The sequence below is a fragment of the Phoenix dactylifera genome, chromosome 2, assembly GCF_051530095.1.
Source record: "Phoenix dactylifera cultivar Ajwa chromosome 2, Ajwa_hap1_PhDact_Kaust_v1.1, whole genome shotgun sequence".
NCBI classification, from domain to species: domain Eukaryota; kingdom Viridiplantae; phylum Streptophyta; class Magnoliopsida; order Arecales; family Arecaceae; genus Phoenix; species Phoenix dactylifera.
The window spans coordinates 9,137,271-9,161,211 of record NC_143191.1 but is presented as its reverse complement, the minus strand read 5'-3'; the positions used below and the strand labels follow the sequence as shown (position 1 = coordinate 9,161,211).

The following is a 23,941-nucleotide window of genomic DNA, read 5'->3' as shown; positions in this document are numbered from 1 at the left end:
TGATGCCGGGGCCGCAGGGGGAGCCCTCGATGGCGGTGCCGCCACCGAAGAGGATGAGGCGGGGGCCGTGGGAGCCGGTGGCGGGCACGGCGGTGAGGGTGTGGGCGTAGCGGGGCCCCGGGGCGTCCCCGGCGGCTTCCCAGCTCGCCTCCACCGGCCGGTAGCTCGGGGCCGGGACCAGCCGCGTCCTCGAACCCATCCTTCCGCTGGTACTCTCGGCTCACTCCGGGGCGAGGTGGGAAAAGAAAAGAAACGACAAGAGGAAGCAAAGACGCCCGGAGAGAGGCGATTGGGCGCTGGCGTTTTCCTCGTCTACTTTCGCCTCCTTCGTCTCTTTCGTCAATTACGTGTTTGGTCCGAGGACTCTGTGCGAGCTGGGTACCAAAAAAGGTTAAAAATATCTATCAATTCTTATTCAACTATACGGAACCTAACTAAAAAAGCCAAATATCTAGTGTTAAATTTTAAATTTTGTCCATGATTGACCTGTTGCTCTAATATTATAAAATATCACACTTTAAATTCAAGTCATAAAACGGCCATAGTACGACCAACAATAACATTTCAATTAACTTTTAAATTTAATTTAACTTCCAAATTTATTTCAAATAAAATATAATAAATAAAAATCTAGTTTTATTATCTATCAACTAATATTAATTCAAAGCATCTAAGTTCAAACAAAAATACCAAACTTAAAATTCTCAAAATTTAAAAAATTATTAAGCTACAAATTAATAATCGATTGAAGAAATAGAATTTTGCTATATAAATTGTCAAGCTTGCTAACACAAATTTCAAGCTTGAATCATCTTTCATCCCTATTGATCCTATTTGTTCAGAGAGAGAAAACTAAAAATAGAGATATATGATTGATATGGTTCAATAATTAATCTTACTCTACCTTACCGGATCAAACATAAGTTTTTACATATCATCATTTAAGAAAAATAACAGATATTATAAAATAAAGTATTTCATAGGACAATATATTAAAACAAGTTATAAAGTCAATTATGCAAGCATAAATCATTCATATTTCATCAACATGGTTCCAAGAATAAATTCATAAAGTATTTTTTGCATGTATACCCTCCAAAATATACAAAATTGTATGAATACACTCGTAAAATTGCTATTTGCATTAATACCCTTATAAAATATTTATTTTGTATGTATACCCTTTTTTCTTCCTTTTTTATATATATGCTTATACCATCTAACGTCGTTAAAAAATAAACGATTTAAATTTGAAATGACCAAAAATATCCTTGCAGGTACATAAGAAAAAAACTTTATAAGAATACATATGCAAATAGCAATTCTACAAGAATATTCATGCAAATACGCATAATTAGGACGGTATACACTTACAAAAATCTAACAAAAAATGATCAAAATTCAGTAAAGATAATTCAGTAGTTCTTAATAAAAAAAGTAGCTAAAGAGATTAATATTATCATGTCACATGATCTCATGTTCATATAGAATGAATCATATTGCTTTTGCAAAATTCTCGCCTAAAAAACAAACGACAATTCAACATTTACAAATCACTAAAAAATATTTTATTAATCTAAGCATCTATAATTAATTTAAATTTGATATGCTTTAATATTTTAAAAAAATAATGAAGAATATATAGATGTCATTGATTTAATAATGATAATTATATCAAAATCAAATGGAGAATAGCATTACCAAAATGATCACCTAATATTCTAACTTGACCGAGTTATGATTTTAAGAAAAAAATTGACAATGTGGCTCAATTTTTTTTGACTTGTCGATAAAATCGAATCATAAAAGACTTAGCAAGTTCCAGCCGAGTTTTAATCTTTTTTTATAAAATTTTTGAATATATACCCTTTGAAATATGGAAATTATATTAATACCCTCGTAAAGTTTCTATTTGCATATATATTCTTATAACTTTTTTTTGCATATCTACCTATAAGGGTATTTCAATCATTTTAGTTTTAAGAAGTTTATTTTTTAACGACATTAGACGGTATGGGTATATATGCAAAAAAAGGATATATATACAATAGTAATTTTACAAGGGTATTCTTGTAATTTGATATATTAAGTAATGTATACATGCAAAAAATCGATTCTTAAATTATCCCTCTGTCATTTAACTATATCGTAGTTCAAAATATTACTCATAGATATTTGTGCTACTATCACTTTATACCCATGACAGGCCCGTTTTCGTAATCAACATAGATTCATATTTCGTATGTCAACTTTTTACCCGCTAGCAGGGCCTGTGTTCGTATGGATGCTAGCTCTGAGTATCGATTTTTTCAATGAGATCATATATAGCTATTTGGGAGCTTTTAGAACACTTATATCTTTTTTTATTAAATAGCATTTCACAAAAAGATAAAAAAATACTAAATAGCATGATCATATTGATATTTCATAAACAAAGCTATTTTTATTAAAATATTTATAAAACTATTTTTCATAATAAAGCATGATTTTCATAACACATATCTCGATCCATAATTTTTTTTTAAAAAATGACTTCTTTATTGGCAATATCATATGCATAAAAAATATGATAATTTGAAAACAATAAGGTATGCAAGATCTACTTCTTTCGCCTTAGACTGCCAAACTAGGCAAATCAATTAACCCTATTTAAAAAAATATTAAAAGCAAAATTAATTTCGTATCGAACTGGTACCAACCTAACCGGTCCGGTTCGGTATTAAAAATCGGTACTGGCCCGTACTGGTCGGTAACGGCCTGTACCGATTTCAAATTTTTTAGGAGCTTTTGGATGCGTGAAACAAGCCTAACTAGCGATACCGATTTGGTATCGGTCTGAACCGGTACTGGCGCCCATCGGTACGTTGGTATGGCATACCCTCAATTAAAATAATAAGTAAAGGGGACGGTTAGTCAGGTGACAGAGTACGATGGCTCCGAGTAGGTTAGGTTTAAGCAACTCAGTCAACAAATCATGGGACATGGACTCGATCAGGCCCAAGATTGTTCGATAGGGTTCATCATCAACGGGTTCTAAGGACACTTAACATAGCCGGGTGATCGGTCCAATAAGCGCCCCAAGCACCAAGACAATTTCTCTTCCCAAAGGTCAACTTAAGTTTGTAAACCAGGTCAACAGGACCCTACATTGAAATCCATAGGTCTTCTAGAGAGAGAAAGAGGGAGAAGAGAGAGAAGGTAGAAAGAGAGGAGAGAAAAAATAAGAGAAGAAAGAACTGTGAGTCTCTCTCTCTTCTTCTTCTCGAATGGTGGAAGGTGCTTGGCGACAATAGTCGCTCGTGATCAGTAACCCCTAGCAGTCGATGGCCTATGGCGGTGTCGGTGGCATGCCACGCTTGGCAACGATAGGCCAAAATAAAAGAAAGGAGCACTGAAATAGGGGAGACCTTGTTCACCATCAATTCAATGACAGCCAACAGGAGGAGAAGAGAGGAACCAACAACAAAGACTTACCTCCGTCGAGCTCTACTTGCCAAATCGATGGTGAAAACCTTGAGTAGTTCCTATAGAAAACCTAGAGTTTTATACTTCTAATGGAAGAACTCCCAAGGTAAATGCCAAAGAAGAGGAAGGAAACTCTTTTGTATATAAAATTCGGGCTTAATTTGAAAGGACTGGGGCCCTTCAATCTCCCAGTGGGATCGGAGAAAGAAGAGGACTCCTATTCGGAGTCCGACCTCTTCCTCTCCCACTTGCACAGGCTGTGTGAGCCCTTGCTCCTATGCGCTTACAGCCCAAATTATGTGCGGGCCGGTCAATGAACAGGCTGTTACAGTAACTATTAAGCAAGTTAAAATAAGCTCTTTTGTAAAGCTTCATTTCCTTTTCTTTTTCTTTTTTGTAAAGATATCAGATTACTTGTTTCTGGAAATCTTGTGAGAAAATATTCTACTTCTCAAGTCAGCCTACAATGGCACCAGCTTGATGAGGTACCTTATGAGGATTCTTGTATTTGAATTCATATTGTAATCGACACCTTCAGCTCATCCCCAATCTTATGATGAGCTAAAAAGTTGGCAACAAACTAAACAGTGCAGATAAATACAATTGCGAACATAAGCGAACAAGCATTGCGCATTAATACGTAGAAGAAAATACTACAAAAATGCACTCATTTTTCAAATTAATTAAATTAATCATGATTCTTGAATTGCTCACATTGGACTAGTACATGCAAGAGGAAAGCGGGACCCCGCTTTCCTACTCTTCATACAAAAGATAGTAACTTTTCTACATGAACGTCACGCCGAAGCATGGCTTTTTAGTTTGGCTAAATTCAATCAGAACTCTCCATGTTCCCCGTTGGAGCATACCCTATTCCATGTCTATTGTTGGGGAAAACCATGAACACAAAACTAGCCAGGCCACCCACCACAGTAGGCAAGGCCATGAGCAATGTCTTCCCCTCCGACTCGAAAGATGGATAGAAGCATAATACGGTGTTGTCATCCAATAGTGCAATCACTGCAAACACGATCAGTGAGAGGAATGCATGAACAAAATCTCCAAACCTTAGCTTGTACTTCGATAGGTCCTTCGAGCTAGCATTTCGGTCCGAGAAGGACCACAGCCCATCCTTTGTCACGAGGCCATAGTAGACCCTTCCATCGATACCAATGTAGCTATCAGTGAAGGAGGAGAAGCAACAAAAGAAGCCACAGATGGCGAGGAGCGCGCCGCTCGAGTACTTGTTGATGGTGTGGCAATGACCAGTGTTGGTTAACAGAGGATTGAGGAATTGGAAGAGGAAGACAGTCCCAGTTGGGAGGAGTCTTATGAGGTCGGCCATCCCTTTGAAGGCCCTATCCCCTGTAGTTCCTGCATTGCTTCTAGGGGACTTGGATTCTGAAATCATTTTCTCAGAGGATTGTTGGGAATCTCCTGCCATGTTGTTTGCTATCTTGGAGTGATCTATAGTCTGAATCCCTGGCTATCTAAAAAGAGTCTTCTTCTCTTCATATTTATAGGAGTATGGGCTACCAATAGTAGAGGAAGAGAGGAGAAGGTTGCTTGCAAGTATAGTGGGTTTGGCAACAATTTTTTTGGCTTGCACTCTTGGGTATGTGAGCTCACCCTTTAGCCCTTAGGCCCCACCTGAGTTTTTCTTCAAAGGAATATTCATAATGAGAATAGGATTCTCATTCTATTCTGCCAAGAAGAGAACCCTGTTATTTTTTTATTTCCTCAACAAAAAGAAGAAAAAAAAAAGGAGCACAAAGGTGATTGGAGCATTTATACCAGCTAATATCAACAAAGAAATATGGTAACTGGGTAAAATGAGATAGCAAAGGCACAGAAATAGATGATGGGGGGAAGCAAGGCCAATTGATAGAGACACGGCACCATAATTCTAAAGTCTTATTCCATCAAGCATAGCCTTGGCTTGGAATCCATTATGGAACACAGATGAACTCCATACTCCCACGTTTCCAACTGCTTTTCTGCAATTGGCAAGCTAGTTGCATGGCTGTTCTGGTACCCAGAAAACAAGGGTGACCTTAAGTTATTTGCCGTAACAAGATTTAGAAGTCCAAAGTTGGATAGTGACATCAAATGTACAAGTTATGCCAAATATTTAATACCCTGGAAACTACACTTGCGGAAGATTCCTTCCAATTAGAGTGCATTAGCTTGGATTAGCTTGCAAGACACAATGAAGATTAATAAGATTGATTCAATAAATTGTCAAAATGAAAAAAATGTAATATTGAATTCTGGAACCTGCAATCCAAAAAAAAAAAAGGAATTTTCAATCTTCTGATATAAAACTTAGAAAAATGTAGTAGTCAAATTTTTAAATTTAGCCAGCCACTCAGTAGCCATTCTGCTTGTTTGCCTAATAAATCCGACCTTGATTTGGTCATCCCTATGCCTCCTGTTGTCTATTATTTAGTCGCACCAATGCATTGTTCTGCCACAATGATACGACGAAGATATTGCGAGCAATCGAAAGGAATTCAAGCATGTTTTCAATCTTTATATGAGAAAATATTTGGATAAAAGATATCATGCCAATTGCCAGTTTAGAACAAAAAAAAAAAACAAAGACAGAGCGGACAATTGAGAAACTGCATACAGAAAAAAAATGTAAATTCTGCACCAAAAATACAATGAAGATATTGTGACTGACCAAAAGATTATCTTGTTACATCCAAATTATATGGTTGGTTACATCCATATCTTTTGCTGTTCTCCCTTGCATCTTAAACCTTCTTTAGTAAAATTCTTTTAGGCACATTGTACCTATTATTATATCAAATGATAATAATAATAATAAACATGTATTTATTAAGTTATTGAGTAATTTTTTTTTTAAAAAAAATGAAGAGATTTTGTACAATGAGGCTGGCTATAATGTTTTTTTTTTTTTTTTGCTTTTGTCCCGAGACTAAGCCATGGGATATATACAACAACATGGTCACAAACCTGTGGGCCCTGCTGAAGCCATTCAACAAAGCAGTTAGCCATTCTTTTGCACTTGGACTATTTACATACCAATTCAATTCCGTAGTCACATCCAAGAGCACATAATCACTCAAATCTTCCTGAATAAAACTTGAGCACCATATTGAGGCTGAACAGTGAGCAGCAACATGGGGGCGTGAACATAAGAAGGGGAAACAACAAACTCAAACCGTTGGAGAATCATTGCAAGAGCTACTTTAGCCTCAACAATAGCCAGATTTTGGCCAACACATATGGTAGGCCCAAGGCCAAATGGAATGAAGGAACCAAGATGATGCCCTTCACCCCCTGCAAATCTTAATGGGTTGAACTCATCGGCGTCGGCACCCCAGACTGCAGCATCATGATGAATAGCGATTATAGGCATATAGAGTTGTGTACCTGCCGGTATGTCGAGAGTCCCAAGCTTGGTGTCTTTGGTGGTTAGCCTACGAAGTGCTACCGCCGGAGGATACAGCCGGAGAGTTTCCTTAAGCACCATGCTCACCTGTTGAAATAATAAGATTGCAAGAACCTTTCCACTTGAAGAAAGCTTGTAGCTTAATAATTTAATAATAAAAACATTTACTGATGTTCCCATGAGACAGGGAACTTCCTTTGGGTTAATTGATTAACAGAATTTTTTCTATATAGATTGATATCAGAGTAATGGCAGGATCACCAATTTAGTGCACAGAAAAATATCCTCAGCTACACGACATGAGGGGATTGGCACCGAGTTGCCAAGCCAGCATTACATGGGCTTTAAGGGACTTTCTGTTATGAACTAATGAGCACCCCAAAAACATTTTCCTTATTATTGAAATTAAGATATTTTATAAAAGGTTAAAAATCTTGAAGTGTTACAAGTAATGGTTATTCTTTATTTTTTATATCAGAATTGAACAACTAATTAAATATTCAAAATTTGCAAAAAAAGATTTAGCCACAAAAACATTTTTCAATTGTTATAGTTATGAAAATGAAGGATTCATTAATTTAAAGCACATTAGAAGATTATTTCAATAAACTACCTTGCTTCGTTATAATTGATTGTTGTCAAGTGGGACAGAGAGAGATGGAGAGGGCATTTTTTGAACTCCACAAAGCCTCGTTGGGGCTTTGAGAAGTGAGAGACGGAATTTGTTTCTATTTGGTATTCAAATGATCGACTAGCTCTGATTCATTGAAGCGGAAGGTTTGAACAATTGATCAGTTGAACCATTCAGTTCAATGGTTATTAACAAGTTTTCAGAAATCTAGGTCTTGACCTGATCCAACCAGTAACAAGTAATGGGTAGGACATGTCACCCCGACTGACTTTTTTCCTTTTTGGAAGTGAAAAAAAAAAACTCACATTTACAGTCAAGTCTGGTGAATAAATGGATAGAGCCGTATGGCTCTAATTCTGGTGAAATAAAAAGCAATCAGCTTTTGTTCTTAATTTGAATGATTACCCGATCTTATGGTTTTTAAAACAGTAATTCTATGTGCTCAATTAATTAACACTGATGGCAAACCTCATGGGACATGCTTGCATCAGCAATCTGTTTCTCTACGAAAGTTCACCAAAGATAAAATTTGTACTGGACACATAGTAGACTGCCTAAAGGAATTCCTATAGTAGAGCTGTGCATCTCCATAAAAATCTACATTCCCCTAGCTTATTAGGATATTTCAGCATACACATTGAGAGAAAGAGAGAGATAGCAATCATCTCAAAAGCTGAAGAACTTTCATCAAGTAGAGATATTTGAAGAAGGAAAGAGTGCATGAGAGATTTCAAAGCCAAGGATGGTAGATTTTGGGTCTTCCAGTTAAGAAGTTTGTTTGTATTTGCTCAATTTATCAAATGCAAAGTGAACGATCACCTATTTATCTTCAATATCCTCTTATACTATGATAGTATAAGTTGTTAGTGATTTGTTGCTCTTCATCATGTTCCATTACTGGATTCAATTATAATCTTAAATTTCAATATTTTATTGCCTCTACAGTGAGCAACTGGTTTACAAGACCCAGGATCTATTCAACATTTGAATCATGATTTTGTTTTATCTCTCACACCCTTCTATAATCATGGGTTTTATCCATGTTGGCTACAAACCCCCGTCAACATAAATCTTGTTCGTAACTATAGGGTAGTTCTATTCCAAGTGGTCTTTACTTGCCAAGGGTGCTATTTTCCCAAAAACCCTAAGCCAAAACACTATAACCCTTTCCATAATCTCAACTAGGATATCGTTCATATAAGTCATCTATTCGATTTTATTTCATAAAAACAAAAGACATTAAAATGAGATTGCATTGAAGAAAGCAAAGACATATGTATTTTAAGAAATATTTATGAGCATATAAGAAAATGCATAATCAATGGAATTACTTTAAATGGAATTTTTAGTAGAGTCCAATCCATGTCAAATACTTAAAATCCAACTTTTATTCAATCATCTCAAACTCATATTTTAACTTTCACTTGCATATAACAAAATAAGCCACACTGCGTTGTTTGAAGCTAGCCACAAGATTGCAATTTTTTTATTGGACTCTTTCAAAGCCATGTTGGAAGAGACAATGAGCTTCATCAAATACCTTATCATTACTTCAAGTTCAAAGTGTTTCTTTAAAATTTTATGCACCTTCTTGATGTCAACCAATGTCCAAGATTTTTTTTTCCTTGCTGTGGATGTCTCTAGCCTGTATCGTACATTGATAAGTTATCTTAGAGCTTTTTCACTTTGTTTTATATTAAGGTTGCACCTTATTTTCATTTCTTTTGGTTTTCCTTGCTATTTTTTCAGAAATCTTCTCCATCATGCTCATGTCATGCTCATATGGCCTCTTTATTGCTCAATGATTTAAAGCCAGCATTATTGCAGTATTTTAAAACATCCTCGTTAGTTTTAGTGATGTTTGACATTATCATTTTAGAAGTCGATACATACTTGATTGATATCACCATAATAATACATTAGATTAAAGTATAGATACAAGACATCACGATTATGAAGAGAGCGTATAAATCATGGTGGAAAAAAAAAAGGCTCTTTGGCCCCGTTTGGGACAGCTTTTGGAGGGCCAAAAAGCCCCAAAACACTTTTGGATGAAATAGGGGTGTTTGGTAAAATTTTCGGAAAGCTGTTTTAGCTTTTTCAAGAAACTAAAAATAGCTTTTTGTGAGAAGCTCCATTTTGAAGCTTTTCGGAAAAACACTTTTAGGCCTGTCGGAAAGCTTTTTTTGACCAAAATACCCGTGATAAAATATAATAATTACATAAAATATTCCTTTATAATCCTAAAAATCTGCAGGATGGTGAAAAATTAATTTACACTAATAATTATAATATTTTATACCTTTATTATTGTATTATACTATAAATATAATATTATATTACATTATATCATAATACATTAATATGTTATGTTAAATAATTTAATATTTGTTATATTATGAAAAATTAATTTATGCCAATAATTATAATATTTTATACCTTTGTTATTGTATTATAATACAAATATAATATTATATTACATTATATCATAATACATTAATATGTTATGTTATATAATTTAATATTATATTAAATTATTATGCTATAGTGTACAATATTATATTACTATATTATAATAATATTATATTACATTATAGTAATATTATACTATATTATATATTTATGTATTAATATATATTATATTTTATTATGCTCTGTTGTGTAATACTATGCAATGTCCTTTATGGTCATTTTGTCATACCAAAAGTCCTTTCTCAGTTTGTTTACCAAACACATGTTAAAGTGCCACAACACTTTAGAAATGTAGTTACCAAATATCAAACAATTTTTTATAAAAGCTTTACTTCAGAAAGCTCTACTTCTAAAAGCTCTACTACCAACAGCTCCCCAAACGGGGCCTTAGTAATTTGTAGAATGCTTAGTAGAAGCATGAATAGAGGATATGTGGAGATTAATTAGATGCTTTTCATAAACATTGTGAAGCATAGACTAGAAGTAATGTCCATGACAAGGTTTAGAAATTTAGATACATTTAATCTTTTTGGATGACTTGGCTTAAAGTAGGAACTTAAGATTAATTAAGTATTATAGCAACTATCATATATAACATATAAAATTTATTCTTATAAGAAATCCAACTAAAACCTCAGTTAGCCTAAGGTTGAGTTCATATTCATCTGCATTTGCTTGTTCTGCTAATTCTTCTACTAAAATCATGCCTTAGCCATTTGAAATTTTTAACACTCATATGTACTTTTAAACCATGTCAAGACCTTAATATAAAATTAGTCGCTTATAATGGAAAGCAAAGTTCTAATTTAGGACAAAGATGCAATTTTGAGTTGAGAATAATGCCAGCATCTTTCACTTGGGTGAAAATTGATAGTAGGACCCATGATTGCTATCGTATAATATGACTTATCAATTTAGATGTTATAAATTATTATTCTATTTCTATCTACAGAAAGTGACAGAACTTACAATTTTTAGATTCACCAGATCATCCGCATTTGGATATTTATGGTTGCTACAAACACAAATGACCTCGTCTCGCACCTTCTTTTGCCAATCTTGATGCAATGCTAGAAGAAGTATCACCCATGTCAAAAAGTTAGCAGTTGTTTCCTTCCCAGCAAAGTAAAATGCCTTACACTCATCTATGATTTCTTCAAGTTCCATTTTCTCTTCTCCATCATTCTTATGAGCTGAAATCATCAGACCAAGTAAGTTTTTAGAATTCTCACACTCATTCCAATTGGCCTGAATCAGTTTCTGTAATGATTTCCGAATTTCCTTATTTAAGCCCCATCTTTTTCTGTTCTTTTTTGTAGGAATGAACCTGTGATAAAAGGAAAATGTCATCTTCTTGTCAAATCAGAAAGTTAAAAGACTTGCTTCCAATATAGTTACACAATGTTGCTTTACTGTCGATTCTTTTTTAAATAATGCCATCATTCATGGCTTTCATTAACATAATCCATCAAATTTTAATAGAAAGCAATAATAAAAAGATTTTTGAAAAAATTCTATAAATGTTATTCTAGCATTATTGAAAGTGGTTACTTGCATGTATAAACCATACTCATAAAGAACAATGTTAATAAACACACGAAAATTTCCATACAAAATCTAGCTCACATAGGAAATAATCCAAGCACTCAAGAGTTAATACCCATTCCTTTAACATCTATAGAAACAAATTGATCAAACAAACACCAATTGTCAACTTATACACAAAACAGTAATTAGAAATATCCTAATTAAATGATGTCAGTTTGTGGCCGGAATCGAAATTACAGGGCAAATCGACCCAGTTTCGCACCAAAGCAGCTTGCTATTGCCCGAACTGCGTGGTTCGGCCTGGTTCGGCAGACCTTAGCAAGGATAAATACGCAATTAGTCACTTTTACACAGGTATGTATACAAAAATTCCTTAATTTAATACTTTTATGTATTGGACTTGTTAGTTTATGCTTGACCGAGTGATGTTTGGTACTTAGACTTAAAAGGTGGTACATTCCTGTGACCTATTTAAAGCATTGAGCTTCAATAATTAATACAATTCCATTTAATCCTAGAACTACCCTAACTACATATGATCCTAGATAACTCAAAACCAGAACCAGAACTTTACTGGAACCGAGTTCCAAAACCTTAGCTGAAACCCTCTGGTCATCAATGATGATCTAAATTTTGAGCTAAATCTTAATGACTATTTTTAAAACATTTCTACAGCCTTTTATCAGGAAAAAAGAAAAAAAGAAAAAGCTACAGTCTTAATGGCTAGTCTACATACACTTCTGGTATCCTATATTTGCTCTAGAATTGTTAAAATCGATAAAAGAAACTTATTTTATGTTGATTTAATATAAGTGACCAATGACTAAAACATGGCACTACAAATATTGGTTCCTCTCTAGCCAAAGTTGTAACTTCAAATTTGTTAAGGACAAAGTTTAGTCAAATCCATTTGCTACTTTCCTGGTCTCATCCAAATAAAGCACCAAAATATTTTTTGTTTGGACAGACAAAAATTGAGGAAAGTAAATCCTGTTATGCTTTCTAAATAAAACAAAATAGATATAGCTAGTTAAAGATAAAGCACCTGAACCCTGGAATGTAGACAGTTCTTAATGCAAGAGAAACGAGAAGCATTTGTTCTTCTTGCAATTGGAATATTCGCTTTCCCTCCTTGTAGCTACTTCCAAAAGCAACTTGAGATATGACATCTGCTGTAAAAGTGTGGAATTCTTTATTCACTTCTACCTCAAATTCAGAGCTACTGCCACCTTGCACCTCCCATTTCTCTAACATAGTTGATGTGCTAGAGGCAATTGCAGGTATCCAAGACTAAAAAAAAAAAGAATTATTAAATTCTCAAGTTAAAATGCCTTAACATTCAACTTTCAGAAAAATATGGAATTAAAAATAGATTCAATGTTCCTATTGATTATAGTAATCAAGTTCACAGGAGTTCATATGGACATAAGTAATCTATTGCTAAACAGAAAGCAGACCTAGTCAACTTAGGTAATAAGAAAGGCTAAAAAACATAAATTCGAGGGACTAACTATGCATTAAAATTCAAAACTTCTTCATACAGATGCCTCAACTCCACATACAGGTCAAGTGCATGAAGCCAAAGATAAATAAAGGTCTTTTTCTACATAAACTTATATAAGCTTTGTTAATATTAGAATAAACTATAGCTTTTCTTATGCAAATTAAAGATTTTAAAGAAATCATATAAATCAAATGTGACATAGGTGTTGGAACTTTATGAAATAGGAAACTCATAACAATCACAAAGTTAAATATCTATTATATAATCACATAACTTTAACAACATGAATCCATCATTTTTGCCTATGGAAAGGTAAATAATTTAGGATATCTGAAATTATGGAATTCTTCTATGCCAACCACCTTCACTACTTCGATCTCATCCAAGATTTTAAATACCAGTACCAAACCCCCTACCATTTTACCCTTGTAATGGTACGATACTGGTACCGACAGTACATACTGAAAGTAATATATTCCAAAACATGAAAAACTAGCAGCACCAACCGATACGGACGGTTTGGCCGGTAAGCACCGCTAGTATGCTCTGGTATGGACCAATACACACTGGCACGGCTGGTACATATCGGTACAGCTATTTCAATTTTCCAACATTTGTAACAATTTCGATTTTGCGCAAGAATATATCGTACCAATCATGCCAGCCAAGGTTCACCATCTCGGTACTGGATCTCGTACCGATGCCGCACTAGCATAGTGTTGGTACGGTATGGTACGAAATTTTTTTGGCTTACCGAGTGTCGGCACGCCACCCGCACCAGATATCGGTACCAAACTGGTACAATATGGTATGCTCCGTCTTGTTCGGTTTGGGCCGGTATGGCATACTATGATGCCAGCCCATTTCAACAATTTCTGAAACCATGATTTCATCGAAACTTATTTTGGAATCAAATTACTCATATCCTAGATTTTCATTGAAATAAAAGTTTACAACAATGAAAATAGTGTAAACATATCGTCATACAAACACCCATGATTCAACATGGCAATTATGCACCATTCATATATATCTACCATATCAACATGCCGTTAATCTTCATTTAAACCATACACATGAAGATGAATTTACTAATCTCTTCTTTATCTGAGCAGTTAAATCACTAGGCTCAGACATGCATTAAACTTAACAAACATAAGAACTAATAACTACCATTAAGTGGACTGGAATCTGTAACGATTGAACAAACTTGAAGACTTGACCGTCAACCTTAGCAATGAGCGTAAGGGTATAGAGATGGAAATGCAAAATCCTAAATTTATGGCTTAAGCTATAAATTGGAAAAATCAATCTTGACATCATCTTCTCATAAGATAGATCTTCTTGAGGTGTTCTCAAAAGTAAAATGGAGAAGGAGAAATAAGGCATATAAGACTAATGACAGAAAGAAAATCATAAATTTTAATTAAAGCTGAAATAGGAAAATGTGTATGAAGTGGTAAAGTATCCTTTCAGCTGATATATTCTTCACTTTTTTGTTTCCATGATATATGGTTGAATAGGGTCATGCATGTATCACAATTTTTAGTTGTATACTGCTCATCCATGGCCCCCACATAACTTTTAAGTCATCTCAGGATCTACGACATAGATATTCTCTAAAAAATAAACAATTCAATGTCAGAACTTAGAAGGTTTGAATTTCAACATATTTACCCATACACTGAGTTGATGATTTCTTGCTAAATTCCAAAATTCATCATAATCCAATTTCTACTCTTGAATGACTTCAAAATGTTTAGTCATATTTTTTTCATTGAATGTGCTCACCCCATAGTTATTTCTTATAAATTTCTAGAATTAGCTATCAAAAATTCAACCTTTACATGCATTATGATATTAAGATATTAACTTATATACCAAAAATTGTATATAATATCTTGGTACATCAAACCATCAAACTTGGACTTATTTAGGACATCCAATAAGACATCTAAAATACTCCCTCTAAATTGATTCTGGTAGGGTAGTAGACTTAGCTACTTTCATAAATTTTTAGCTTCATCAAGTCTCTCTTAGTAGCATTACTAATACCAAGAAAGGTTATGGCAAAAGGGTTTACCTCCATTTTGGTAGACCTTATGATACTTCTATTATGGATTTCAGATTATGGAGTTTTCCCTCAATTAGCAAGAACGACAAAAGATTCAGACGGATGTGATATTAAACTAGCTAAATATACATGAGGTTTGGAGGTAAAAAGAAATGGAAAGAGCCAATGAAGGATTCATCAAAGCTCTATGGAAAGAAGTAAAAGATAGGATGCTGATGAATGATAGATTGTTAAAGTTTAAACTGCACTATTACCCAAGTTGTGATGCATCCAGTTTAATTGCATTTAAATTTTAAATAATTTTTTGATGTAGTTGTGGCAACATATTATGTTACAGAAAGATCAAAAGCTATTTTATAATTTTTCAAAAAATTCAGATAGGTATTTTAAAAGAAATATTTGTGGTCCTGTATACCAACATACAAAACTGCTAGGGCAGAGGAAATGCAAGGATATTCATAAGTTCATAACAATAGTTCTTTAGTTGATAATCACTTGCATATAATTAGCTCACAAGCCTAATGAAGATACATATCTTAATAAAGTCACAAGAAATGCTAGCAAAGACATCATTATAATAGTCCTGTGATTATAGTCTGCAGTTGCATTTGTAGCTTTTGACAAAAAGCAACAAGAAGTACATCTTTGTTGCGAGATGGTACGAAAGTTTTGATGGTGCAAGAGATTGTCAAGTTCTTTAAGAGAGTCAATTTTATAAAAGCCACAATGTTCTCAAGTTCCATAGAGAAGTAATACTAAACGGTGAAGAAAAAAAAGCTTCAATTGAGACACACAGATTATCAAAGATTTTTTAAAAACAAAATATATATATATATATTTTTTGTTATCTTCCAAAGTAATAAATGAATGTGCAGCTAATCGGTTAGCGGAGACTAGAAGAATAATCAGACTAGGTATGCAGTTTAGGAATCATGGCTATTGAATTGTATGAGAAAACAAAGTTAATGCCTTGTTGTTAAGTTCTTTTACGGAAACTTAGCATTTAAACTTGTTTAATACCTCAGGAATTTGTAGATCTTAGTTATAATCTTAGATGGTTATTGTCAAAATTCATACCTTCATTCCAGCTTATTTGCTTGCAAACACATGATGCAACTTATCCTAACTGGTAATCAGAATACCTAATATATGCAAGTATCTAAAATTAGGGGCATTAAGAAGCCTAATTTGCATTAGGCATATCCAACATTTAAATAGACCAAACTACAGAACCAAGGTTAAAGCAATACAAAATCAATCCCATGGTTCAGCCCCCCAACATTCCTAATAATGACCTATTTATATACAGTCAGAACCATGGATCAAACCATGAAGACTTAACTCTTTGACATTAAAAAGAAATGCCTTTAGAGCTCAGATTCTCATCATTTTTGAGCCAACTCATTATGCACATCAAAACTTGGACTGAGATCTCATCCCAAATATGTGTATATGTGTGTACAGATATTTTTACCTTGATCTTAGCTTTGATACATCCTTTTCAGTTTCTACATCAGTAATAATTGTACAGATCCCCTAAACAAGAAGCAATTCTTTTGTTACAACAAATTATCAGTCATTAAATTGAAGAAAAACAATTAGCAAATTTCACATTTCTTAGACAACATTAGTGGAGTTACAAAAAATGTCTCTTCTTCTCAAACTTCAAAAGTTAAAACCAAATAGGAGTCTATATAATTACTTAATCATTATAATATTATTTTCATGAGATTGCTTGTTTTAATACCTATCCTTGTTACCAGACCAGACAAATTAACTATATAATGGATTTAAGTTATGTATTTTGGAGATAAGCCGCAATTTTGAAATAGGTGCAGCTAGTTTAAAAATAGAAAGCTTAGGGGAAAATTTCCAATATCAAAGTCATAGTCCACTCTACTTGGCAAAATAACTCAATATTCAATAAGCAATACTAAACACACCCATGTCAAATGGCACCAATACTCACATCCTGTTAATGACATGTGAGCCACAAGGTAGTGACGCCATGTGTTGTCTATAAGCTAGATACTGGTGCTGCACTTAGTGCTTAGGAAAGATGTTCTTCGAAGTGTTTGAACAATGTCCAAAGTAGCACCAACGTTGCAATTGTCTATAGATCCCATCATATTTCAGCCTTAATCCACTCAAGGCCTGTCTTGGGAATTTCCTGCGAAAATCGAGAAGGATTACCTAGAGAGAAAGCAATGGGGGAAGGAAGGGAAGGGTGAGAGAGGGAGGAGTGCAAAGGATTCACGAGGTCCATCCCCCATGGGATTTTAAAAGAAAAGGACCTCTCAGGGTCTTTTTTCTTCCAGCCAGAACATAAAATTCATGAGTCACTTTTTGGAGATGTTTGTGAAAGAAGATGGGAACAGAGTTTCGTTTTAGCCATGTGAGAAAGATCAAGAAGAAGATGGGAACAGAGTTTCCCTATTGGTGTGCTCAATTCCTCGAAGATCACCATCAAATGGACAATCCAATGCCTTGTTTCTTGTAAAACAATGGACATCACAACAAGCTTGAACCAAGCTCAATTCAAACTTAACCAAATCAAGCTTGAACCTGATTCCATCAAGATTGAGTTGTTTCCACCCCTTCTTAACATATTCATGATTTCAACATCAGTGTGACTTTTGGTGAACTTCACCTTGTAGCCCCGCCCACAGTCCGCAGCACGACCATGGGCCAGAAAACGACACCAATGTCAGCATCTGCCTGGCTGTCTCTAACTTGTGTATAATATTCGAGAAAAAGAAGAAGAAGAAGAAAGAGCTGGAGGAAGACAGGGATCGACGCACCAACCTTGACTCGCTCCATGTTGAACGCCGGGGCGATGACTCTCCGGTGGCGGGCCCACTTCCTCCCCTTCAGCCCCGGCAGCCCGTCCCCGAACAGCTGCTTCGCCACCGGGTTGAACCCCACCTTCTCGAACCGCCCGGTCGAGTCCGTCAGGACCGCCCGGACCAGCTCCGGCTCCGCGATCGCCAGCCTCGGCTGCGGCCCGAACCAGAATACCAAGGTCCGGCCGAACCGGGCCGACCACTCGCGGTAATGAGGCACGACCCGGCCGGCGACGTCGTGGTGGCGGAACGCCGGCAGCGGCGCCGCCTGGGCCCTCGCGATGAGGTCGCGGACGTCGGCGGCGTTGCCGGAGAGGAGGCGGCGGGGTGGGCCGCGGACGCCCTGGCGGCGGAAGTGGAGCTGGGTGCGGTAAGGGATCCACAGGAGGGAATAGAAGGAGCGGTAGAGGAGGTAAAGGAGTGGAGGAAAGGTGAAAAAGGCGAAAGGAGGCATTTTTGGACGAAACGGGAGTGGGTTTGAGATGATGGGTGGGAACAAAGGACGGAGATTAAAGAGGATTCGTGGAGGGGCTTTTTTTTATAACACACGAGCAGCAGAGACCAAATTTAGAGACTAACGTATCTTAAAAAGATGCGACAATATTTAGAAGGTAGGGGCGTCATGTTGGCTTGACATCTTGGTCGGACCAAAGTAAAACAGCTTAAGCGGGTTCAAATGCCAAAAAGGAAACGAATCCTCCCTTGGAGACTTCTCCAAAATCATAATTCATTGTTTTCAGAGTCTATGAGCTAAAACACTTTCCAAATTATTCTCTTTCAACTTCCTCTTAGTCGTAATCCTTCATGCTCATGGATAGGCATTTCGGGAAGGCAAAAAGTGCTTTTGGAGGAATGGATTTGTTGGTAAGCAGAAAATAGCGAGTCAATTTATGATATGGAGAGATAAGCGGCAGCCTACACTTCTTACTTTTAAAGTGGTCTCACCTCAGAAAACTCCTGGTACAGATGCAAAGTTGATAAGACTCGAAGCAATTGGATGAATGATGATTGATTCACAATGATTTCTTACCTCATTAATCTAAATTAGTTACAAAAATTCCTTTGGGCACTTGTAAAAAATTAAACAAATATATTCACTTCAAATATTTTTCATAGTCATAGGGTGGGACCCAAAGATGATAGCTAATGGATAACCATTGTGAATGTTTTTCAACAGAAGCCAAATTCATCTTCCACTCAACATATTCATTGTCACCTCAGAAAACTCCTGGTACAGAATGCAAAGTTGATAAGACTCGAAGCAATTGGATGAATGATGATTGATTCACAATGTTTTCTTACCTCATTAATCTAAATTAGTTACAAAAATTCCTTTCGGCACTTGGCTGCCTGAAGATCATATTCCATGGCATTTCACTTGATCTGGGCAATTTACAGTTAAAAGTGCTAATCATGTCGTATGGAATTTGGAAAAGGGTTCAGCTAATAAATCATCAAGTTCAGGTGGGCATGGAAGCTGTCATTATAATTTGGCAACTCATTGGGAAACTTGATGTCTCAAATAAAGTAAAATTATTTCTTTTGGAAAGCTTTTAGAGATATCGTACCTACAAGAGATAATCTGGTGAAGAGGAAATTAAATGTAAAGAACATTGTGACGTGTGGCTGCCAAATAGAGACTACAATTTTCCAGAGATGTACGAACAGGTTGATAGAGAGGATTGACATTTTCAGGATAACAACTAGGGCAATTTGGAAGGTCAAAATGACAATTTTCAGAGGAAAGTATGAGGATTCATTGTACATATCAACCATGGCTGAGAATTTATTGAGTAACTTTCTGAGAACTCAAGATTTTGAAGTAGTCCAATAGAGTACTCTGCCAACTCATTGAAAATCTTGTTCTAACTACTACAAAGTCAATGTTGATGGTTCAATATTTACAAATGAAGCATTCGCGAGAACAGGATTGTTGTCAGGAGTTACTCAAGAATTCAGTACAGGGTTGTCAGAGAATGATATTGCGAGATCTTTTGAACACATTGAAGCATTAGCTACAAGCAAGGGCCTTCAGTTTGTACTAGACTTGGGTATCACTAATATAGTTTGACTGCTATTGCAAAAGAAGCAGATTTCTTCAATATTGGAGTAATTATGAAGTTACAAAACTGGCTTGAAGAATTTTCAAGAGTTGTGATCTTGCTCATGTGCCTCATGGGAAGCAAGAAAGGAGTCGAGGCGCGCATTTCTTAGATACAAATGCTTGATTGATTGTAGATCCATTTGATTGGAGAATGACTCTTGTTGATGCTAGAATTTGAGTTCAGGTTGGTCTCTGGCCAAGGTATATTGAGGTCAGCTGGAACTGAGGTGGAAAGCAAGTCGGTAGAGAAAATGCTAGGGATTCTGCGCTGCAAATCCAGAGAGTAAGTACGACTTGCAAAGAAGTTCTCTTGCCGCAAGGTTTCTGGCAAGGGACCCTCCAATGCTTAGTCAGCAAAGATCTAGAGCAACAACAGAAAAAGAGAGAGAAAGAGCTAGAGCAGGAGAGTGCTTGAGAGAGAAAGTGGGAGCTAGACAATACTTACCTAAGGGTCCTCTACTCACCCCTATATATAGGTTGGGGTGAATGTCTGTTGCCTTATCCGTCAAGAGGCACATGGAGCGCTTGTAGCATAGTCTTGTCGATGTGGAGCTGCATGGTGCAAACCATGCCCTTGGCAGCCCAAGGAGTCTTCAAGGCTGAGTCGGAAGCCTTAACAGACCACCTTAGAATGTGGACCTCAGGAGCGGAGGTTGGAAGAGTCTGGGCTAAGGAACTTGATGTGGAAGTCATAGTGGCTTAAGCTGAAGAGCTCAATTCGACTTGAGCTGACGAGCTCGAACTGGCTTGAGCCGAAGTGCTCAGGCTCGAGCTGATTCAACCACATGTCAGCTTGAGATATGGCACAAGCAACTCATCCAGATCGCACCTTTTATAGATTTAAGAATGACTCAAATTAAAGCTACAGTTCAGTTGCCTGAGCTGATTCAACCACGTGTCAGCTCGAGATATGGCACAAGCAACTCATACAGATCGCTACTTTAAATGGCTTTAAAAAACCCATTATTGCCCAAAAATTCGTGCCAAAATGGTGACGCTTTGAACAAATCAACTAGCACATTAATACCTACTTCTAGATGCTTCATCCTCGGTCTGAATGATAGTATAATTTTCATTGCTGGAACTAAAATTCAATTTAACCTAGAAAGTAGGGGATAACTGATGGAGAGAATATGGATCATTCTAACCTCAGATTACTCCGATCTCCTTGACCTCAACCTTGACCGAGGTGAATGACCTTAGTATTGGCCGACGTGCCATTTTGGTTGGTTGAGTCCAAAAGTAATGCCATAAATCATCGGAGCCACATTTATAGTCTCGACAATAGTCGATCCAGCTCGGCCATAAATGCACAATCAATGTAATTAACATCGTGGATATATCACGTGAAACCGGTACCATGCAATTATTGTGCCTCCCGACGGATAAAGTAACGAACATTCACCCCTTCTTATATATAGGGGTGATCGAGGGACCCTCAGATAAATATTCTCTAGCTCCCACATTCTCTCTCGAGCAATCTCTCACCCTAGCTCTCTCTATTTCTCCCACTGCTGCTCTAGATCTCTACCGACTTAAGTATCAGAGGGTTTTTCATGAAAAACTTTTTGACAAGAGTATTTCTTTGCAGGTTATACTTACCCTTCGGATCCGCAACGCAGAATCCTTAGCATTCTCTTAGCTAACCTGCTTTCCACCTCGATTCCGGCTAACCTCAACGTACCTCAGGCGGAGACCGACCTGCACTCAAATTCTAGCAGCAACATTCTTTATTTCCTTTCGAATCAATTGTTGGAAGATGTTGCCCTGAATTCCACGACTTCAAAGTATGATCTTTTAATTAAAAAAAGGCATCCTCGATATAGGGTCCTCCATTATAGGCTTCAGGAATCTTCAAATTGAAGCTAAGATGCTAAACCACAAACACAAGCAATCTCAATGATTAGTTTAAGAAAAAGTAACCATCTGTCCACAAGTTTTGTTGGGGATCAACTACTTAAAAAGCAACCATTATTTTCAAATGAACCATCATAAACGAAATCCACTCCCATCTCTTCAACCGCACCTTCTACTTCTGCCTATATCCATGCGTAAGCCACAATTCATTAGATTAGAATAATTAACATCCCACAAATACATCATAGATTAGAAAAACGAGGAGGCATCTCTATTAAGGTCTTAGCTACCAAGTTACTAGTCTATTTATTTATATAAAAAACATGGTAGAGTTTCAAATTTAATTTTAATATACAAACGCCCACACTGATAAGCATGTATTATTCAATCTAGCTTATCTTTTTTCCCCTTCAAATTATAGACGATTTTTCTCCATTTTTCTAAAAGATATATCTCACGGAATTCTCGAAAAGAAAGTTAACCCGATCTCTAAATTTCCTTCATTTTTTTACATGAATTGCCCCCCACCAAGTATGTATTACATGCATATCATTCCAGTCGGAGCAGTCGCCTGAGATCTCTCGTGGCCGAGTCGTCGACGGGGACAATCGCCGGCGACGACAATGACCTTCCCGAAAAGCTCGGCAGCGGCAGCGACGTTGGCGATGGCGAGATAGCGAACCCCGCGCCCGCGTACACCTCCGCCACCCTCAGCCGAACCTCTCTGGGGATCATGTCCGGGTCCGGCCCCAACCTCCCCGTCCCGAGCACCGCCGGATCCCACCCTCCAGCGGCCACCGCGAAGAGCTCCACAGCCCCACCTTTCTTCTTCGCCTCACCGCCAGCGGTCTTCGCCGGCTTCGGAGAGCCCTCTCGGCGTTTCGGTGCCGACTTCGAGAAGGGGCGGGGATTGGGTTTCCGGCGGGGGAAGAGAGTCGGAGAGCGGCGGTTGAGGCAGTCCTGTGGGCGGAGGATCTCGGTTCCCATGGCGGCGCTGTCGGAAAGACCGGATCTTTTCAAGGATTAAAAGAAATGATGACTAAATTTGGAGAGAGAAGGGGATCGGGGAAATGGTAGGAGATCTTTCTGTTCCACTTTCCCCTTCTCTTCTTCTTCCTCCTCCGAAAGGGGAGGATTTTTTTTTCTCTCCTACTTTTTTTCTTCCTCTCTTGGGGGAGCAGCGGATGCTTCTCATGATTTATTTATTCATGGCGGGGAGTGCGAGGAGGGTTGTCTGAGGGTCTACGGGGATCCACCTGCTTCACTAATTATAAGACACGTTGATGGCGTGGAAGAGGTCGTTCCCCGCCTCTGGGGCGGCTGTTATCCTTGACGTCGTTCCTGTGCTTGCACCCGGGAAGTACGCGGCGGAGGTTGATCCTGGTTTTGGCTATTTTAACGGCGACGTATGTTAACGACCCAGTCTAGCTTGAGCGTTCCACACAAGTGGCAGTTAATAACAGTAGTTAGAGAGAGGTAACGACTTTTCTTGCTCATGTCACTGTAATGGGAGCAAAAAAATATTTTGTGGAAAAGCACCAATTGACCAAACTGGCGACGTTTATTATACCAAAAGATTTAGATTCAAATCCAAGCTTCGGCAGGTTTTGATGTATTATCTACTGAACTTTGAATAACGTGGCAAATAGAAGCGGCCCAATATATTTGAGGCTTTTCCTGCGGTAGGCCGGCCTAAGGTGAACTCACAGGAGGATCTTTTTTTCTTTCCATCTTGTCTTTGAGGCTTTTTCTGCGGTGGGCCTTCTTTAGGCCGGAGCTTTAGGCGACTGCCTCAGTCATCTAAAAGTTAGCCCGACTTTGATGGCAAGAGAGGATGGGTGCAGCTCATGAGGTTTGTTGACAAACATAGGAATTGGTTAATTGTGAAGTTGGTTGCCAAATTAGCAATTATGTATTTAATGAACTTTTTGGATGCAAACAGTGGACACCCTAAAGCAATTTCCTGGAATTTTAGTTAGCATATGCGCACCCCAAAGCATTTTCCTTAAACTTTTAGTTGGT

The 23,941-nt window shown here is 37.1% G+C and overlaps 3 protein-coding genes and 1 pseudogene across 6 annotated transcripts in view; all 4 read right to left on the bottom strand.

Annotated features, from left to right (window-relative positions):
• Positions 1 to 380, bottom strand: part of LOC103710960 (serine/threonine-protein phosphatase BSL1 homolog) — a 43,434-nt gene extending 43,054 nt beyond the window's left edge. For 2 of the 3 annotated variants that reach the window (XR_015975056.1, XM_039132542.2), the window contains exon 1: positions 1 to 358. Coding sequence is in view for 2 of the 3 variants with exons in the window: in XM_039132542.2 (XP_038988470.1) it covers positions 1 to 199 (199 nt within the window). In the remaining variant the exon portion in view is untranslated. The other variant, XM_039132547.2, reaches the window with a different exon arrangement.
• A 3,755-nt stretch (positions 381 to 4,135) lies between these two features.
• On the bottom strand, positions 4,136 to 5,048 carry LOC103710958 (protein DMP2 pseudogene; annotated as a pseudogene).
• A 1,319-nt stretch (positions 5,049 to 6,367) lies between these two features.
• On the bottom strand, positions 6,368 to 18,508 carry CYP721A1 (cytochrome P450, family 721, subfamily A, polypeptide 1). 2 transcript variants are annotated; one of them, XM_088715242.1, is made up of 5 exons: positions 17,921 to 18,508; positions 12,583 to 12,827; positions 11,129 to 11,316; positions 10,959 to 11,059; positions 6,368 to 6,973 (listed from the first exon to the last, which is right to left on the bottom strand). In XM_088715242.1, the coding sequence occupies exons 1-5, from the start codon at positions 18,410 to 18,412 to the stop codon at positions 6,557 to 6,559; spliced, it is 1,443 nt and encodes a 480-aa protein (XP_088571368.1). In that variant the 5' UTR covers positions 18,413 to 18,508; the 3' UTR covers positions 6,368 to 6,556. The 2 variants fall into 2 exon arrangements, with proteins under 2 accessions (XP_088571368.1, XP_008795121.2); XM_008796899.5 differs by having other exon boundaries at positions 10,959 to 11,316; positions 17,921 to 18,506.
• Positions 18,509 to 22,316: 3,808 nt separating this feature from the next.
• LOC103710956 (uncharacterized) lies at positions 22,317 to 23,056 on the bottom strand. The gene has a single exon (XM_008796898.4). It carries the CDS (start codon positions 22,904 to 22,906, stop codon positions 22,469 to 22,471), a length of 438 nt encoding a protein of 145 aa, XP_008795120.2. The 5' UTR covers positions 22,907 to 23,056; the 3' UTR covers positions 22,317 to 22,468.
• Between the last annotated feature and the right edge of the window lie 885 nt (positions 23,057 to 23,941).

What these genes read in the sequence shown, in the direction of transcription:
- LOC103710956 (XM_008796898.4), bottom strand. Translation starts at nt 22,906, where the DNA reads ATGGGAACCGAGATCCTCCGCCCACAGGACTGCCTCAACCGCCGCTCT.
- CYP721A1 (XM_008796899.5), bottom strand. Translation starts at nt 18,412, where the DNA reads ATGCCTCCTTTCGCCTTTTTCACCTTTCCTCCACTCCTTTACCTCCTC. An exon ending in TCAACATGGAGCGAGTCAAG is followed by an intron (nt 12,828 to 17,920) that starts GTTGGTGCGTCG and finishes TTTTTTTTTTAG; the next exon opens with TCTTGGATACCTGCAATTGC. An exon ending in ATCTGGTGAATCTAAAAATT is followed by an intron (nt 6,974 to 10,958) that starts GTAAGTTCTGTC and finishes TTATTTCAACAG; the next exon opens with GTGAGCATGGTGCTTAAGGA.